The 20,934-nt window shown below is 36.6% G+C and overlaps 1 protein-coding gene across 5 annotated transcripts; it reads left to right on the plus strand.

The window, feature by feature from the left end:
* The first annotated feature begins 1,226 nt into the window (after positions 1-1,226).
* LOC136848184 (transmembrane protein 53-like) lies at positions 1,227-20,420 on the plus strand. 5 transcript variants are annotated; one of them, XM_067120479.1, is made up of 8 exons: positions 1,227-1,349; positions 12,507-12,724; positions 13,954-14,115; positions 15,406-15,579; positions 16,180-16,290; positions 18,266-18,420; positions 19,281-19,458; positions 19,951-20,420. In XM_067120479.1, exons 2-8 carry the CDS (start codon positions 12,647-12,649, stop codon positions 20,161-20,163), a joined length of 1,071 nt encoding a protein of 356 aa, XP_066976580.1. In that variant the 5' UTR covers positions 1,227-1,349; positions 12,507-12,646; the 3' UTR covers positions 20,164-20,420. The 5 variants fall into 5 exon arrangements, with proteins under 5 accessions (XP_066976580.1, XP_066976583.1, XP_066976582.1 ...); XM_067120482.1 differs by having other exon boundaries at positions 1,260-1,285; XM_067120481.1 differs by lacking the exon at positions 1,227-1,349 and adding an exon at positions 6,912-7,023.
* Positions 20,421-20,934: the final 514 nt, after the last annotated feature.

Raw genomic sequence — 20,934 nt, forward strand, 5'->3', positions numbered from 1 at the left:
ATATATATATATATATATATATATGTGTGTGTGTGTGTGTGTGTGTCTGTATATCTTATATATGTATATGATGTGTGTATGTTTGTATATACTGTTTCTGCAGATATATTAAAATCATTAAGAGTAATCATCGCTTTCTCTCTCTCTCTCTCTCTCTCTCTCTCTCTCTCTCTCTCTCTCTCTCTCTCTTCTTTCTCTTCTTCTTCTTCTTCTTCTTCTTCTTCTGCCTTAGGTGAAAGCAATTCGCTACGATCAACGAATTATAAAGCCAGACGAGGGGATTGGGGGGGCGGGGGGAGGGGGCACCAATCGTCCATTCGTTGGTTCGCTCCGAAAGATACGAAAAAGGAATGTAATCAAGAGATTGCAATCAGATGCAACACCTTTGAGGAGACTCTTAATTATTCACCGAGTGTTTGCTGTTGCTATCGCAGCTGAGGGGAAGTTTATGCATTCCTTTCAGGAAATAGGTCTGAGATCAGTTTTTTTTTATTTTAACGCACGCAAGGCATGCATGCACTTGTGCATGTATATATGTACACATGTCCGGGATAAGTATGACGTCACTCGTACGTGATCGGTCGTTAATGCATTTTTAATAGTATGTATTATGTATAGTCATGTTAGGACGTTAGCTCAGAAATTCTCATATGTGCGTGCGAGTTACGTCAATATATTATTTGTTAAATTTGGGTATCATTTAGCGTGCGTGTCCTTATTCATGTATGCGTGTATTACTTCGAAGTTTTTGCATGTGTGTATGGTCATGTAAGTAGGTACGTACTGTATGTACGCACGTATGTCTGGAATTTTCACTGAGTATCTACGGCATATAATCAGTCTTACTAAACACCTTTTTGCAAGTGAGTTTCATTCATATATGTATGTTTGTATGTATATATGTATGTTTCTTTGTATGTAATTTTTTGTCAGAGTATTCAGGGCATACAGTTAGTCTTATTAAATATGTTTTAGCAAGTGAGTTTATTCGTGTATGTATGTATGTATGTATATGGGCTATGTATGTATGTATGTATGTACTTAGGTATGTTGTGCTCTCCCTACAGAGAAAGCTAGTACTTCATTTCTAAACAAATAAACGAGCGCCGCCGTGCAAGAGCTACGGAGAGAGACGTGGGGATGCGGGGAAGGGAGAGAGAGAGAGAGAGAGAGAGAGAGAGAGAGAGAGAGAGGGGGGAAAGGAGGCGCGCGCGAACGGAAACTCTATTGGTAGTTGCTCGAGTGCAGTTGTTCAGTTGTCACTCGGAGCTCCCAGCGAGAGGAGGTATTAGAACGGCACTCCGACTCATTCTCTCTGTCACTTCCTCTCTCTCTCTCTTTCTCATCAGGTAATTCGGTCGAGCGTGTTTTATGTGCGTCTGTGAGTTTGTCTTCGTGTTTTCCATTGTGTGTTTTGTCGTCCATATCCTGCCATTCAAGCTTTTCGGAGGCAGTGAAGTGAAATTCGTTTCCGCTGTGTTTTTATTTATTTTTTTTTTTCATTATTCGGTGTCTTAAGAGCTTTTACACCTACAAACCTTTTTATATGTCTTTAAAAATGTTTTTGTCTGTTTATGGTGATTTAAAATGGTGTTGCATTGTTCTGGTGATGCGAGAGCCAAAAGAAATTTTCATTTGAATTATTAAGTTTAAAATTTTTTCATATAAAGTGCAAAAAATAAAAAGAAAAAGATGAAATAATCGTAAAGTCTTAGAAACGATTTTAGAGTTTATTACAAAAAAAGCACATCTCTCGTGTTCCTTTCAAATTTGCTTATTCTGTTTCACTTGAGGTGATTTCGCACTTTTCTCACATTTTTAACATTTTTTGTAGGAGTAACTCGCGCTTCGTTAATCCAGAGCTGCAATACCTTCCGCTCTCACGTTCTAAAATCACGTTTTCTTTTTTTTGTATATTTTTTTTTTTTTATTTCAAGACACTCTATTCACCGAGGCTTTTTATTCATTCAAAGAACTTGAACAGGATGTACCTTTTTATATGTGACTTGACAAAATACAGCAGTAATAAAAAAAAAAAAACACTACATAGCATACCTTCGCACAGACCACGTAAATTGAAAGCATTCCGGGGCGGAGGCATATTCTTCGACGAGCTGCAATCCTGGCATCCTAGATTATATAAGAAGGAGCTTAGCTGGTGCCCTAGTTCCCCGGATACCAATCGTGCTGGTGACATGTAACCTCCCCAACCCCCTCCCCGCCACTACCAACCCCTCATAGTGCATTTAAATGTTCAAATCTGTAGCCCTACCCTAAGAGGAAGGAAAAGAAGAATGGTTTTATTCGTGCAAGTATTTTACCTTCTTTCACTAAAATGAATTGTGTTTGAACTTACAGGATACTTCACTGGTTTTTTTTTTTTCAAGGGGCATATTTCACGTGACCTCAGCTTTTGTGCCACAAAAGCTTCGAGATTTCCTTTTAACACAAAAGGGGCCGACCATAAATTTCCGCAGGCAAATGGTTAGATGAGGTTTATTTCCACTGACCTAGAAACTTGGTGAAGACGTTTCCTCAACGCTCCGGAAGCCTGCCTGGTAACGCAGCGACGAAGGATATTCCGCATTACCGTAGAAGCTAGCAAGCAGATTGACTGATTTGCATAGTGTAAGCTATTTGAAATGACGGTATACACACACACATACACAGACACGCACACCATTCCACTTCTCTATCGTGCTATAGGCTACTTCTTTCCTCTCTCTCTCTCTCTCTCTCTCTCTCTCTCTCTCTCTCTCTCTCTCTCTATATATATATATATATATATATATATATATATATATATATATATATATATATATATATATATATATATATACACACACACACACACACACACATACACACACACACACACATATATATATATATATATATATATACATATATATATAACTCTTTTACAATATTTTATTCAGTGAAAAGTTGCTCAATAAGTTTATTGATTTTAAAGCGTGTTACATAATCACTATCATCATCATCATCATCATCATCATCATCATCATCTCATCATCATCACCACTTCCACCGCCCTGTGACGCAAGAAGCCTTTGTGAAACTCCGCCACTCGTGTCTCTCCTGCGCTCTAACTTCCACTAATCTCCACTCATGATCTCCAGGCTTCCCGTCACCCTAGTTCTTATCAAGTAGGTCTAGAGATCTGACCAAACCCTTCGGCATCCACAGGAGTCCGGCTGACAATATCACGTACCCTTCTCATCAGGACGGCCTGAAAGGGCATCTAGTGATAATGATAGTAGTGGTAATAATATTGGGATGACGGCAGTGATGATAGTAATTAAAAGAAAAGAGAATGGGAAGAATGTTGATGTGCTACTTGCTATGAAGCAACTGCTAGACCATCGTCCTTGGCGTCAACTGCCTTTCTCTAGGGGACTTTTCGTAATGCCTTCGAGATATCTTGGCCTTTGTTTTTTTTTTTTTACGTAACGAGTACCAAGTTTTTTTTCTATCTCCCATCATTACAGTTCTCTAAGTATTTATTCGTGTTAGTGCGTAAAGCTCTCTCTCGCGCTGTTTGTATGTGCATATACGCGTTTGTTTGAATGTATTTATCGGACATATTACACTGAAACTCTCTCACCGTTTGTGTATATATCGAGAACGCATGCGCGCGCGCTAGTGTATCTATTTATCGATCTTTTACATAGCCTAGATACTACTTGATGTATCTGTGTATATAAGCACGCGCATGCGCACGGCTGAGCTTTACCCTAATAATTAGACTCTATACAGGAATCTCTTTCACCATTTCTGTTTGCGCAAAACAGTTGCGCATCGCTGAGCGTATTTATTCAACCAGACTTCATGCACACACTTCTCATGTGTGTGTGTGTACAAACACGCCTGTTATCGTTCCTTTTAGAAAGCGTAAAATGACAAAAGCGGTCTCTTGGAATTTGACTGGAGATGCCACTTTCTCTCGCCTCTTGATTTTTCCACACGCGCGAAAATGAAAGGGCCGGGCTAGGGAAAAAAAGGAACAAGGAAAAGACAGGAAAATGGACAAACAGATAATTCTGTTTTGTAAGGTTTGGAAAGTGGTGAAAGTGTGGTGTGTACAGGCCCTTTTAATGTTATATATATATATATATATATATATATATATATATATATATATATATATATATATATATTTATATTACATTGTTATATATAATTGACGATTATAAGATCCTTTTATATGTTCAGTTTTCTTTAAATGATTCCGGCTGAGTCAGAATACTGGCATAAAATGCCTTTTGTATATTCAAATATTAAGGAGTTTAGTTGTTTAGTTGCAGACTCATATTTATCACAAAAGCATTCTTTATAAATAAATCAGTTGTTTAGAAAAACTAATTTTTATCTAATTTTACTGAAAAATTTTAATCTGAAGCTTTTGTTTTATCTAAGAATTTTTTTTCTCTTGCATTTTCCATAAATATATATTTGTTTAACTCATTAATTACCCTCTCTCATTTCCCTGTAGAGCCTCATTGTGACCCAGATCCTCTTACACTTTTTAATTCAATATATCGAGCGATTCAAAACCGGTGCTGCTGAACTTTTGCTTTGTGACGCCACTTGGAAATGCCAAGATCGCTAAGGTTTCCGGTTATTGAAAATATTTCGAAATGTTCTGCACTGACCTCACAAGCTGTAGACTTCCTGAGATGTTGATGATCATAGTTCATGTAACTCAAGTCTACATAAATTAATCAATCAATCAATCTCAGGTTCTTGGAGCAAGCCTTTGAAATGCATATGAAATACGAGGTAGAAAGCTATATGCGAAAAATATGGAAAGTTGAAAATGAATAAGCAGAAAATTCCTTTCCTTTTTTTTTTAAAGTGGATAATGCTGAGTTTATATAATTTTTTTATTGAAAAATAAAAAAATACACTCACCTTACAAGCGCGTCTAGCAATTATGGAAATTAAAAGAATGATAAGCAGAAAATTACTTTCCATTTCTGAAAGTAAAAAATACTGATTTTGTATAATTTTTTCTTTCGTAAAACTTAAAAAAAATAAGTTCACATAAAAAACTCAACCTGCTAAAATTGTAATTACTGAAGGAAATGAAAAATCTCAAGGGACAAAAATTGTACATTTTTGTACAAAAAAAAAGTAGACGATTTAAAACAAAAACAAAAAAAATTATTGGTTCCTCAAAAAGCGCAAATTGGTTTTCAGGCAAAACTAAAATACCTGTCAGTTCTTAAACAGCTGAAGGTATTGCCTATTCACCTCCTCCCCTATAAGCCAGTCTCCCTACCCCACCCACCCCATGCAAAAATTCGGAAAGAGATTGCAACCCCATCGCACGATCTCGGGTACAGAGAAACTGCCTTTACCGCGCAAAGAATCTCAATTTACCGGCTGACTTTTTATTTCTCCCTTTTGAGCCAGGTACAGTACCTGGTAATGTCGTGGCGTTGCTTGATCACTTTCTAAGAACCTGCCAGTAATCTGTCCATCGATATGTGTTTATATGTATGTATGTATATATATATATATATATATATATATATATATATAGATATATATATATATATACATGTATGTATATGTAATTCATCATCAAAGCATAAATGTGGAAGTGGTCCCCATGTTGATTTTCTTCTACAGAGTGACTCCTCTGTTATGATATAGTCCTAAGGTTGAATAATATATATATATATATATATATATATATATATATATATATATATATATGTATATATATATATATATAATAGAAAAAATAATCTGTAAACGTCACACGAGTAACTTCAAATATCTGAATCAGTCTAATTGTTATGGCGCAACGGATTCCATTATCATTCTCTCTCTCCTACTTCATAACGCTCTTAAACACTTATATCAAAGCTTTCCTCTCAGGTAACAATAGAACACAGAAGCAGGTGACGGTGCAAAATGAGACTAGTTCAGCGACCTAACCTGTACGTTGAAATATTGTCAGTCCGTCAGCTTTCGCGCAATCAAGAAATGGCCGTGTTTGTTATTTTATCTACTGTACAAGGTCCGTTTTGTGCATATATATATATATATATATATATATATATATATATATATATATATATATATATATATATATATATATATATATATATATATATGGCACGAGATAGCTCACGGATTGACGATATTTCAACGTATGGTAGGTCGTTGAACTAGTCTCGTTTTGCACCGTCACTTGCACGTTTGTTTTACTGTCGCCTGAGAGGAAAGTTTTGCCATCAACGTTTAAAGACTTTATGAAGTAAGAGAGAGAGAGAAAAAAGAAAGTAATGTAATTCGTTATAACACAGCGATTAAGAGACTGATTTGGTCATTTCAAAGTTAGCTCACGTGACGTTTAGGGAGGATTTTCTTTTCTGTTCACAAAGGCTGTCTCATTGCACCTAGCGACAAACGTCAGCTTTAAACCCGATGCCAGACGAGTTTTGGGGGTATGAACCCCCCAAAAGCCCTCACCCCCCCAAAATAGATTCAACCCTTTCCCTATCCCCTTGAAAGTCGGGCCGTTGTGTCACACATGGCGTGATCGAGAGAGAGAGCCGGCCCACCAGCCTCGGTTACTAACTTGGTGCGCCCGCGAAAAACAAGGACATTTTGGAGCGAGTTTCATCTGAATTGAGAATAAAACAGTAATACGGCGTTGAATAGATGAATGTGTTCAAAATGTAAGTGACAGATTTCGTTAAAAGAAGAACGTTACGTAACCTTTCCAAGTTGCAAAATAGGCGTCTTGGCAACTGCGCCGGTGGGGTGACTCTCAGCTGAGGAGCGCGCGCTTATATCCCGCCCTTGAACGAACGTTTTCACGGTCACCATTCCCTTCCCTTCCATTCCCCCTACGGTATATAAGACCCCTCCCCCTAAACGGCTCTCTTCCCTAACTTCCCTCCTCCCCCTACGGAACATCTACCTCCTCCTCCGGGGATCCTCCAAGGATTCCTGTCTCGTGTTACCGGTCGCTCGGCAGCAGCGCTTGCAAGCATCCTTCTTATTAGCCGTACTTTGTTTATAAGAAATATATTACGCCGTGCTCTCGCTTCGATGTGTATTGAGGTGCAGTACTCTGGACGTCACGTGACGGAAACTTGGCAATAATAACAACGTTGCACGAGCATTGCCTAGAAACCCGAAGCCTTGTCACAGTGAAACGTCAAGCGCAGCAGACTCTAGTCACGTGATGATGCGGACATCAGTTGCACCAGTAGCTGAATAGGGAGATTTATTTGAGTGGAATAAGGATTGATTGTGAATAATGCAGGGTATAGGGATGAAGTCGAAAGATATGGTGAATATTCGAGCTAAGATGAGCTTTAATAGAAATTTGCATATTCGTTTTTATCACGCGATGTCTTCGTGCTTCGCGTGATTATTTGTTTAGACTCCGACAAAGGAACGTGGGAAAATGCCGTGCTTTCTAAGAAAGCATATTGAGAAAAAAGCTGATTTATTCATTCTCCGCCGAAAAGTAAAAGAAAAATGGAAACTCCTTTAAAATAACGTTCATGTGTCACTGTAGAATGGAGAATCACCATTTTTAAATCAACTCCATACTGGCTCACATTCCTTGATGATGTTTTCAATAGTGTTTCGTCACTGACGGCTGGACTAGGTGTCGCTACAACATTAAATAATATTGCAAAATGAATGTTTATTGTGTTGCAATGTTGTTTAATGCAATATTTTTGTTATTCAAAGTTGGTGGATATGAATGCTTATTGTGTAGCGATATTTAATGAAAAATAATTATTGGTATTATTCAAAATTAGTAGTTATTCTTGTTGAAAAAGCATCAAAGGCTTCGACTTACAGATTAAACATCCATGGATAATAAATAATAATGAGCATATGTGCAAAGGGTGAAACGAAGATAAGAAAATATTGAACAAAAGAAAAACTCAGCAAATGAATAAATTAACAAATTCAGAAACAACATATTAGTACTAACGATTGTTCAACAAACTGGGAGTATTATGTAACTGTGGGGAAGCTCTCAATGACTACTTTGGTAACTTTACAAATATTTTATTCAACCTTACGCCTTTTTCCAATTCCGAGGGCGTGGATCAAGAAGGGCAGAGCTCCCTATCTTCATCAAGCGCCTAGGGATGAAATTACTAGGCCGACGCACAAAAGCAAATTAATTTTTACGTAATCAAACAAGAGAGCAAGTGACATTTTCTACGGTGATGGTATATCGATGACATTTTGGACTGGTTTTTTTTTTTACATTAAATTTTATCGTGTTATTAATCTCAGGTTTATAGTGCAGGACAGGTCAAATTTTCAGTACAGCATCAATCAACTAGTTTGCAAATTTATAGTACAGAATCAGTCAACTACCATAATTTGTAGTACGAATCAGTCTATCAGTCAGCATACTTGCAGCACTGAATCAATCTGATCAATCAGCATATTTGCAGTATAGAATCAATCACCTAGTCAGCAAATTTGTAGTACGAATCAGTCTATCAGCCAATATATCTGCAGTACACAATCAGTCGCCTAGTCAGCATATCTTTAGTACAGAATCAGTCAGCATATTTGCTGTGCGTCAGTATATTTGAAGTACAGAATCAGTTAATCAGTCAGCTTATTTGCATTACAGAATCAGGTAATCAGTAAGCATATTTACAGTACAGAAACAGTTAATCAGCCAACATTATTTGTAGCACAAAATCAGTCCAGCAGTAGTCAGCATTTTGTTGTTATTGTAGCACAGAATCAGTTAGCCAGCCAGCATATTTGCAGTACAGAATCAGTTAACCAATCACCAACTTAGTACCACAGAATCAATCATCCAGTCAACCTCTCCACCAGTCTTGCTCAAGGCCTATTTTCAAATAATACATCATCACATCTTCCAGTCCCTTTTTCCGTGCATACTTGATAATCACATCTTGTTCTCATAAGAAGATTGAACCCAGCGACGTCTCTTGACTTTCTTTTCTCGAAGTGGAAGATAGGTCAAGGCAGTGGATTGACTGTTCCACTGACCTTTGGTTAAAAAGAAAAAAGATAAATCGATGACACTCATGTATTTCTTTCATTAACACACACATATATATTTATGTATATATGCATAATATACACTCATACATACATGCATGCATACACACATATATATGTATAGAGAGAGAGAGAGGTATACATCTATCCACAAAAGCCTTTTCTGGTGAAAGTGAAATAGTAGCGTTTGCTTGTTTTCTATAAAATAATGTCCGCTATATTATGAAAATTTCTTCGCATTTATCAGTTTGTTTTATTTTGGACTACAAAAACATTAGGAATTGTATACAGTCTTACTGGGAATTTTTATATCGCAATAGATGTACGTAATTCTTCAGGTGGACCCATGAGCCTAAGTAGTGGCAGTACTTGGCAAAGGTTTTAACAAGTAATCGGCAAGTCGAGTTTAATGTTTCGTCAGCTGGCGAGAAGCAAGAAGATCGGTTGTTTTTCGCAAGATCATCAGTTTTTATTTGACGTCCCTTCCGTAATCAAACTCCATGAGAACATTTATCAAGAAATATATTTATTAGATTTATCTGTATATTACAAAAAAATATTAAGTTACAATTACCATATTTTTTTCAGTCATGCAGCTCAGATTTTACTATTTGATGGTACTGAATTTTTTAATGAAATTTATCGGAAAAACTCTCTCAGTGAAAAAATAATAATTTCAAAGCTACTCAGTTCGACGTGTAAATTGTATCATTTATAAAGAAAATCGATAATTAACCTTTATGATTAAATATATAAATTGTGTTGTTTGTAGCAAAATATATATCAATAATTTCAAACCTACGCTGTTATTTAGGATATATAAATTGTAACATCTGACATTTGAATTTTATTGTCAGGAGCTTGATATTTTAATTAGAATTAAAGAAATTGTAAATGAACTTTGGTCAATGACGGCAATAAAGAAAAAAATCTACCAATTTTCATTTAGTGGCTTCATTAACTGATTCAGCTAAATGAGAGAAATTATTTCAGAGCGTTGAACTTCCATCAGTGACGTTCTTAACTGAATAATGATTTTAGCTAACTGGCAAAGCATAATTCCGTAACACTGATTTTCAATTGAAATGCACTTAATTTTCTAAGCCCGTATGAGACATTGTTAAAAAAGCAGTTGGTTTAACGGGCGATAAGAAACGATGTTTGAAAATTAGTTCCTTTGCAAAGTTAGCATTTAACGTAAAAATCTCAACTTATCAACTTATTTTCACTGGCAATATGAGACAGTTTTAATAAATAAACTCATTATGAAAGACGTGTGTAACTCTAAAGAAATACATTAACTCTCAAAGCCCACCCGAGACTTAAAATATAAACTCTTTTTCATATACGAGATATTGTAAAAGGAAAAATAATATCGAAGGTTGATCCGTGTATGTATATATATATATATATATATATATATATATATATATATATATATATACACACACACACACACACACACACACACACACACATATATATATATATATATATATATATATATATATATATATATATATATATATATATATATATATATATATATATATACTGTATATGTAGAACGTCACCACGAGAGATCGGAATGCGCAGAAAGACAGCTGGATTGTACTGGTGTTGAAGATCGAGGTCATAGCAGTGGAGGAATTACCTTTCTCTCGAATAAGGCCCATTAACCCTGAAGGTTCCAGGGAGACTGCCAGCCCTTTCCTTCGTACCTTAAGTGCTAACACAGTTACAGTATTTACTATAATTGTGAAGTACCTGGAGTGCTTCACAATCACAGTAAAATTCCTTCACTCCACAAAATGTACAGTGGGTGTTATAAATCATTTTGACGATATTTCAGTTACCGTCCTATAAAAAGTTAAGGTAACTTGTACTTATTCTTCTTGCTAAGACTATGATTTTTTACTACTATAGCCAGGCAGGCAAGAAAGTAAATATTGTAATATTACTGTAGTTAGCCGGTGACCAGTAAATATTCTACTCGCTAAGATTATATTAGTACTATAGCCAGTCAAGCAAGAAAGGAAACACTTTAGTACTATAAGTTGGTTGGTGACCGTCCTTTAAAAAGTTAATATAACTAATACATATTGTACTTGCTAAACTACGTATGTATGCTCTTTTAGTGTATAGCAGCCAGACTAGAAAGTAAATGCTACAGTAGGCTGGTAACCGTCCTATGAAAAGTTAACATAGCTGGTACATATTCTACTTGCTAAGACGATGCTATTTTAGGCTTATAACCAGGCAGGCTAGAAAGTAAACATTACAGTATATAGTACTAATGTAGTTGGCTGGTGGTTTCTATGATGTAACTATCCCATGGCCGTCGACTAATACAAGCCATTTCCGTCCATGAGTCAAGTAACTCTTAGGACTATTTTTCAGGAAGGAAAGAAAGAGGGCTAATCCTTCCGGTGCAAGTTGCCATGTGTTTTATTTATGTAGTTATGTGGCAGATGTCTTAAGGTAATTATGAATTCATCGCTCTTCCCATCCACACACCGAATGCCTCTTGGTAGGCCTACTTTATCCAGTGAGAGGAAACGTTAGTTATGTGATGCTAATCGATTATTAGCTTTTATATGTAATTTCATTATTGACTACCTGAATTCATTACATTTTGTTTTCCAATTCAGATTTAATTACAGATCCATCTAGTTCTGGTCTCATAGCATTTTCAAAGACGTGATAATAATGAAAATTGATTTCATAGTTTCAGGCCACTCATATCGTAAATGTGTAGTGGGCAAAATTTAGAAAGGAGGATCAAGGCCAGAATTCGCTAAAGCAAGCGACAGAGGAGGTCGATGAATTTCTTTCTTGACGTAGAATAATAAACAGTAGCGTTGGTATGCATAGGAAACCTTCAGAAGACGCACTCCCCATTCTCTGTGTGGGGACTTTGGAACAGATGACTTCTAATTGCATAACTGTTGATGGGGTTTTATTTAGAGATTGATTTCAGTTGCCACAGCTTTCTCCTCGGTACTTGAATTAAAATGAACTTTGTGCAAGCTAGCAAGATATCAAAGTAGACTTGCTGTGACCAGCTATCACATGACGAAATCCTTCAAACTTTTTTACAAATATTCACAGACGAGATCACACATTTGAGTTCGAATCTCCGACCGACCAGTGAAGAATAAGAGGAATTTATTTCTGGTGATAGAAATTCACTTCTCGCTATAATGTGGTTCGGATTCCACAATAAGCTGTAGGTCCCGTTGCTAAGTAACCAACTGGTTCTTAGCCACGTAAAATAAAGGTTGCAGACTAGGAAAACTTTCAAGATCTGACAGTTTGAGAAACTGCTCGTTGCAAATGTCTCAAAGGTGACGAAAGAGGACCCATGAAATTTTATCCTTGGCACTGACTTACAGTTTCTTATATTTTGCATTCAGGAAGAATCACTAAACATTTTTTTGTTCTCGTTTCAGATAACTTTTCCATCTCGCAAAACGAGGTAGTTCATTTTGCCGCCTGGGGCTGGCCGGAGAATTGGGAACGTCCGCTGAGCAAGACGGAATAAATTGCCACTTTATTTTTTAAGGAGAGGACCCACACACAAACAGCCATAATGTTTTCACAAGGTCTCAGGGCCATTGGCGGAAACGCCTGCAGAATGACTTGTGTTGCTTTGAGGTCTGCACCAGAGGTAAGTCCTATCTTTCTGTCACCACTTTTACCTAAATAAATAAATAATGACACTACTCCAGAGGGAAGTCTAGTGTTTCTGTCATAACTTTTTACCAATAAATAAATGAATAAATGAATAAAGGCATTACTTAAGGTTCTTAGCTGCGTCCCCTAAGCCCCTGGCTGCAACCCCTGTCATTCCTTTTACTATACCTCCATTAATATCCTTCCTTCCATCTTACTTTCCACCTTCTCCCTAACAATTTGTCCAACATTATTTTCATCCCTGAATGACCTCATAGGTCCCAGCGCTTGGCCTTTGGCCTAAATTTTATATTCCAATTCCAATAAATAAAGAGTTTATCTTAATAGGGGTGACTCCTAGGGAAAACAAGGGTAACTTCCACTGACTTATAAAGGAGAAAGAGACAGATAAATTTTAGCTGCTACTTATCTCAGAAAGTCCACATTCCGATTTTATTTGGAATTACCTCCGTTATGGGACTTTATTACCAATTATTTTTTATAAGCGATCAAATTCTAAATACCTTCCTTCAAGTAGCTGTTCCTAGTCTTTTGCCTATCTCGTTTTGAATTATGTAAAAGGGTTTAAACGCTTCAAGCTTCCACTCGATGGTTAAATGACAATGCTTAAAGTAACATTTACCGACGCCAGTAAAAGTGCTGAAATAACTGTCAAATAAACATATGTTGTTTATGTATTCGCATATTGACGCACGTATGAAGGAGGAGTGTACATGTATTCGTTTCATATGAATTAAAAGTCAAATTAAGTTTCTACAGTTTATCAGACAGCAGCTGTTGTAATGATTTCAATGGTTATAGATTTTTAACTTTGCTTACGAAAAAAAATAATTCATGAGTTTATACTCTTGCCTAATCAGATCAAAGAAGTGAGTAGCTGAGCGTTTGGTCACGTAACCCACTTCATTTTAAAATATATACAGTATATGTATATGTGTATATATATATATATATATATATATATATATATATATATATATATATATATATATATATAAAAATGTCAAGATGTATGGAACTTGCCCATTAGAAAAAAAACTTATATTGAACATGCACTAGTTCTTAGCGATTTGACACAAGAGGCAATGGGTGACGATGGGGCCTGAAAGTCCTACAAAGTTATTAACTTCAAGAACAAAAATTAACTCCGAACGACGCCACACGGAATTATAATCATTTTATCTTCTTCTTCTTCTCTTCCAGTTACAGACCACGGCCAACAGACTGGGTGGGATGCTGTCGCACGGCTCGGCCTCTGCTCTGTCAATCATCCAGCTCAGATACTTCAACTCCGTCAAGTATTCGTCGAAGATGGAATACTACAGCGCCAGCGATCACATAAAGTTACCGAGGAAGCTCCAGGAGGTATGCGGATATAAAGCGAATTATTTTTAATTATTTTTTAGATGGATCAATGACATTAGTCTTTCCTTTATTTAGGGAAACATGCGAAGTAAACGTATAACATTTAGAAGACGCTGTAGAATTATAGTCCTTGTTTCTTGAGAATTTTAAGTAAATATGTCAACCTTTATGCAATATAGTGACTCACTTTTGGTAAACATGAGAAATAAGCATGAAAAATTGAGAATACCGTGTCTCATTTAGGTCTTAATTCATGAGAATTTTAAGTAAATATGTCAACTTTTAGGCAATCTACTTACTCACTTTTGGTAAACATGTGAAGTAAACATGAAAAATTGATAAGACTCTTAACATTTGTGCTTTATTTCGTGTTTATTTCAAGTGAATGCTTAAGCCTCCGGGCAATATACCTACTGTTTGTGCACATTTCCCTATTATTCCATATTTTTGTAAATGCATTCGACAATCCAGTTACACAGCTCCAATTTCCCCTCATGTCCACAGCTCTAATTTACTCTCATGCCCACAGCTCTAATTTCCCCCCTCATGTCCACAGCTCTAATTTCCCCCTCATGTCAACAGCTCTAATTTACCCCTCATGTCCACAGCTCTAATTTCCCCTCGTGTCCACAGTTCTAATTTCCCCTCATGTCCACAGTTCCAATTTCCCCACATGTCCACAGCTCTAATTTCTCCTCATGTCCACAGCTCTAATTTCCCTTCACGTCCAAAGCTGTAATTTCCCCTCATGTCCACAGCTCTAATCTACTCTCATGTACACAGCTCTAGCTTCTCCACATGTCCACAGCTGTAAATTCCCCTTCATGTCAACAGCTCTTACTTCCTCTCATGCCCACACCTCTAAGCTCTCATTTCTCCTCAAGTCCACAGCTCTAATTTCCCCTCATGCACACAGTTCCAATTTCCCCTCATGTCCACAGCTCTAATTTCCCCTCATGTCCACAGCTCTAATTTCTCCTCATGTCCCCAGTTACAATTTCCCCTCATGTCCACATCTCTAATTTCCCCTCATGTCCACAGTTCTAATTTCCCCTCATGTCCACAGCTCTAATTTCCCCTCATGTCCACAGTTCCGATTCCCCTCATGCCCACAGTTCCAATTTCCCCTCATGTCCACAGCTCTAATTTCCCCTCGTATCCACAGTTCTAACTTCCCCTCATGTCCACAGCTCTAATTTCCCCTCTTGTCCACAGTTCTAACTTCCCCTCATGTTCACAGCTCTAATTGCCCCTCATGCCCACAGCTCTAATTTCCCCTCATGTCCACAGCTCGAACACGCGTTGGAGGGCCACGACCGACCTCTCACTCTTCTCCTGACGTGGCTGATGGCGAAGGACAGACACATCAGGAAATACGTGAAGTTCTACAACGATCTGGGCATCGACGTCTTGAACATCAAATTCTCACCTCTCGACATCATGTCTCCAGGAGTTCACGGACAGGTTAGTCAGTATACTGTTTCTCTCCTGTGTCCTTTTGGGGTTATTGTGTTTGGGGATTGTGTATGTCATTTCTTGACTATTTTTTTTTCTCAAGGTTTGGCAGTCGTGACCGACTGTTGGACTGAAAATATCCTGTTCCTTTGACTTGGCTAGTTGCAGGATTTTTGCTTAATCTTGGCTGAGAGTTGCACAAAACACAACAGTACTGCTGACTAGGACGTATGGAACAATTCAGATATTTCACAATCGAATCCTTACCCATTTAATTTTCTCTTTTGAGTTCCTCTGAACTTATCTTCAGTTTTTTATATTAACAGAGGTCGTTTCCTATATATAGCTCATTTCCAAATATGCTTCTTCAATGAATTGGTTTGGATAAGTTTTATTGCAGAGGTGACTCAAGTCTACTTGTAAGATGGACTTAAGATGGCATTATAAGATGGCTTGCATTATTTAATTTCTCTTCTGAACAGTGCTTCCGTTTCTGTTTTTGGACTTCATTTTCCTTGGATCTGCTGCTTTTATCATGTACAAGTGAAGTTTGCTCTCTCTCTTCTCGACAAGCGCATAATATAAAACTTAAGTTTCTTTGTTTTCCAGCGAGTTGTGGAGCAGTTCCTTCACTTCGTCCATCACTATCCCGAAACCTGCCCACTTTTGATCCACGGTTTCAGCGTCGGGGGATACCTTTGTGCGACAGCTATGCATGAAGTGAGTATAGAAAGGATTAGAAAGTTTTCGTTAACGGGGATACCTGAAGTGACCATAGAAAGTATTAGAGAGGTTTTGTCAATGAGGAATGCCGAAGTGAGTATAGAAAGTATATATTAGAAAGGTTTTGGTAGTAGGGTTTCCTGAAATGAATATAGAAAATATTAGACTTTTTTATGAACAATGATTCCTGAAGTGAGTATAGAAAGTATTAGAAAGGATTCCTGCAGTATAGAAAGTTAACAGGATGGTTTTATTAATGATGAATCCAGAAATGACCATAGAAAGTGTTAGAGAGCTTTTCTAAGGGTGATTCCCGAAATGACCATAGAAAGTATCAGAAAGCTTTTGTTACCGAGGATTCCTGAAATATAGAAAGCTGTGAGGAATCTACTGTATTAACAAAGATTCCTGGAGTGACTCGAGAAAGTGATAAGATCTTATGAACGAGGATTCCTGAAGTGACTCTAGAAAGTAAAAGAAAGGCTTTTAACGAGGATTCCAAATCCACATTATTACTCACTATCAAGAATAATGACGTCGGTACCGTAGACAGTGATTCTCGGATTGCTCGATTGCATAATTGCTTCTTCTCTCCCTCAGCCAGATTTCTCCTTTTTTTTTTCTTTTTCCATTTCCTTTTAACGTCTACCCGAAAAAATCACTGGCTCAGTATCATGACCAGTTACTGCCGCAGTGTGGGGTCTGCTGCGGTGGGAGGTTGAACCCAACATTCTTTGGAAGCTTGAATTTCAAGTCAATGACCCCTTTGGTGTGCTTGTTCCAGGTGAATAGGTTCCATCTACCGAAATAATAATAATAATAATAATAATAATAATAATAATAATAATAATAATAATAATAATAATAATAATAATAATAATAATATAACCTTGCATTTTTTCAATAGGCAGATATATCGTTTCGAATTGTGTTACTCCATATATATATATATATATATATATATATATATATATATATATATATATATATATATATATATATATATATATAATATATATATATATATATATATATATATATTATAATTATAACTATAGGACTGGCCTTGGCATTTGAAGACAGCTTAAGGTAATCGTTAATGGTAACTGGTATTTGCTTGAATAAAAGCAAAAACGAACGTGAAGGGAACTTGTTGACATTATTTGTTTGGTCTTTGTATGCCACGTTCTCAATTTTTAACCTCAACAACCTCTCAAATTTCGATTTATTGAACCATATACTGGTGTATTTCCCTATTAATCTAGGCAGACAAACTTTTTAATCTATTCATGTTTGAAGTATTATTATTATTATTATTATTATTATTATTATTATTATTATTATTATTATTATTATTATTATTATTATTATTATTATTATTATAATAATTTGGCAGCAGACCCTCTTTTAAACAGGTTCTATTGAATATTATTGCTGCTTCAGCTGCATTTATTTTGTAGAAGACTTTTTCTATTTTCCTTATTGCGGACTTAGCACGCACCTCCAATGAAGAGAAGTCCGCAATAAGGAAAATAGAAAAAGTCTTCTACAAAATAAATGCAGCTGAAGCAGCAATAATATTCAATAGAACCTATTATTATTATTATTATTATTATTATTATTATTATTATTATTATTATTATTATTATTATTATGCAAATGAACCCTATTCATGTTGAACAACCCCACCAACGGGGCCATTGACTTGAGATTCAAGCTTCCAAAGAATATGGTTTTCATTAGAAAGAAGTAACAGAAGGTAATGGGAACTACAGAAAGAGAGGATCACTTATTAAAAAACATAAATTAACAAACTAATAAATAAATAAAAATGCAAGATATCAAAATACAAGTTGAACTGTATTAGGGTAGCAAAGAGCGCCATCAGTACTGCAAATTAAGCATTCTAATCTCTCCAGACTTCTCGTTACATATTACTGAGTTATTAAAGTGAGTCTTTTTTTATCAACAGGTCGAGAAAGACTTCGAAAAGCACGGACACCTCCTAGACAGATTTGTCGGGCAAATCTGGGACAGTGTGGTCGACGTGGCTGGAACCCCTATTGGCGTGGCAAGATCAGTGACTGATTCCAAACCTCTGCAAGACGTCATTCAGAAGTCTATAGAGTGAGTAATCCTTGAGGGTTTCATGAGCCTTCAGACTGGAACCAGAAAAAAAAAATCCCCAAAGGGGGTTAGTGCCATCAGTGCACCTCACGCAGTGAACTGTAGGCATTACTTAAGGTTCTTTGCAGCGTCCCTTCGACCCCTAGCTCCAACCCCCTTTCATTCCTCTTACTGTACCTGTGTTTATATTCTCTCTCTTCCATCTTACTTTCCACCCTCTCTTAACAATGGTTTCATGGTGCAACTGCGAGGTTTTCCTCCTGTTACGCCTTTAAAACCTCCTTTACCCTCAGTTTTCCTTTCAGCACTAACGACCTCATAGTTCCCAGCGTTTGGCCTTTGGCCTAGCTCCTATATTCCTTATGTTCCAGACTTAGAAAAGATACTTCTTTCATTTATGATCATCTCTCATCTTATAAAATTTTCTGCCAGTTGTACCACAACTTGTATGTTACAGGATCAAAAGTTTTCTTTCAGAAAGCTGTTATTTTAAGAGAGCACAAGTGAAAGTGGGATGATGTTAGAGAGTATTTGAAAGAAAGAGTGAAATAAGAAAAACAAAAGAAATTAAAACTTGTAATTGGCAGATTTTGATAACGTTGGCTTAATGGCAAATCATTGGCATTGATGAGTTTTGTACATGTCACATACTCCTTTATATATATATATATATATATATATATATATATATATATATATATATATATATATATATATATATATATACAGTATATCATGTTTAAAAACCTCAACGGATGATGAGCAATATTTCTTTTAAAAATCCCTTAATCCCTTCATGAGACAGGATTTTCATTTCTCATTTGTACTTTTAAATTATTAATTTTCCCCATTCTTTACAGATGGTACTTAAGATATAGATACGATTCTGTGACCGTCTTTTACGAAAGAGCCAGCGTTCAGTTCCACAAGAACTACATGGGTACTCCAGGTCTCTTCTTCGCTTCAGAGGCTGACCCAATATCGCCGCCTAGTATGGTCTTCAAAGCGCACGACATCTGGAAGAGCCTTGGTTTCCCTGTAAGTCCAAAGGCTTTTGCTAAAAGTTCAGGTGTTGCCGGAGTTTGTCCTAAGACCCAGTCCTGCTGTGCTGTTCGTAATTTTGTAATCGAGGTTTTTTTGGTCAGTTTTACAGTTTGTAAGTTCATGTTGGGTCATATACATGAAATAAAACTTACTGACAGGGAGGAAGGAATGCTTACATCCGTACTTGTCCTTTTTAGTAACTATTTTACTTCATCTTATTTATTAAAGACCTTAATTAAAAATAGGACTAAGACCATATAATGAAATTATGACAAGCTAAAAATGTTTTGAGAAGTTTTAATTGGAGTTTCCAGCACAAAAATTCGACATGTTTTGTTATGCCCCATTTGATACAGCTGGTAGTCTGGTGAATATCATGATTACCCTTGTATCCTAAGCTATAGTGTTTCCATTTGTGCATTACCTGCCGTGTAAATTATTACCAAAGGATCTGAACCCCCAAATACTCACCACCCTTCTTCACAGGTATACAAAAAGTGCTGGGACGACACGAAGCACGTGACGCACCGCATGAAACACCCAGAGGAATACGAAAAGCTCGTCCTGACCTTCCTGAAGAGCCTGGGACTGTCCCTCAGACCCAGTGTTCTTCCAGTCAAGAAGATCCAAGAGAGGAAGATCCAGGCCGAGAGAAAACCCCAGGCCCACCCTGCCCCAATACTCACTCTGTCCAGATAGATCATTATAGTCTATCCGATGTCCAAACCATCACTGTCAGTATTGTAGGTTTAGTCTGCTGTACTTCGCACAGTCTGCATATTGTCAGTCTCTATGTATACATATGTAATTTATAACTATTATACGTGTCCTTTAGGTTTAGTTCATAGGAATTTTATATTTATATTTTGATGATTATGTTGATAGATTGTAATATACCACATTCCCCATTATAGCTTTAATTTAGTAAAATATATATAAATATTCTTTGATAATAAGCTTTCTTTAACTTTCCTTACTTAGTGCATTGAATATGTTTAATTTATTCGTGAGTATACACACGAGTATTTATACACACACGTGCATGTAGCCAGCTCTGAAGTGTATGTAGTGAATGTAAAGCCTTGCTCATTAACTCCACTTTTGTAACTGCTGGTGTATTTACAGCCTATGTGAGAACTTCCACCATTCTATACCACCAAGATCGCCATCTTTTTGTTTTTCAGACTATCTCATAAATAACCCTCTTGGAGACATTCTTCACTCATGTTGTCCTTTCACTAATTCACTCAATAACATTTCACCCATACACCCTAGTTATGTGTCTTGCACACCTGTGCTACAACTCTGATGGTATATGTCCCTTGTGGTATCCCATCTCCTACAAACCTGATATGGTTTTTGTCTCCATTCTCCCAGCTTACTGGGTATATGTGCTCTGTGGTATCCCATCTCCTACAAACTTGATATGGTTTTTGTCTCCATTCTCCCAACTTACTGGGTATATGTGCT

The sequence above is a fragment of the Macrobrachium rosenbergii genome, chromosome 18 (genome assembly GCF_040412425.1).
Source record: "Macrobrachium rosenbergii isolate ZJJX-2024 chromosome 18, ASM4041242v1, whole genome shotgun sequence".
NCBI classification, from domain to species: Eukaryota; Metazoa; Arthropoda; class Malacostraca; order Decapoda; family Palaemonidae; genus Macrobrachium; species Macrobrachium rosenbergii.

Excerpts from the sequence above, each read along its gene's own strand:
- LOC136848184 (XM_067120479.1), top strand. The coding sequence starts at position 12,647 with ATGTTTTCACAAGGTCTCAGGGCCATTGGCGGAAACGCCTGCAGAATG. Across the intron at positions 12,725-13,953 it reads CTTTGAGGTCTGCACCAGAG|TTACAGACCACGGCCAACAG; the intron begins GTAAGTCCTATC and ends CTTCTCTTCCAG. Across the intron at positions 14,116-15,405 it reads TACCGAGGAAGCTCCAGGAG|CTCGAACACGCGTTGGAGGG; the intron begins GTATGCGGATAT and ends TCATGTCCACAG.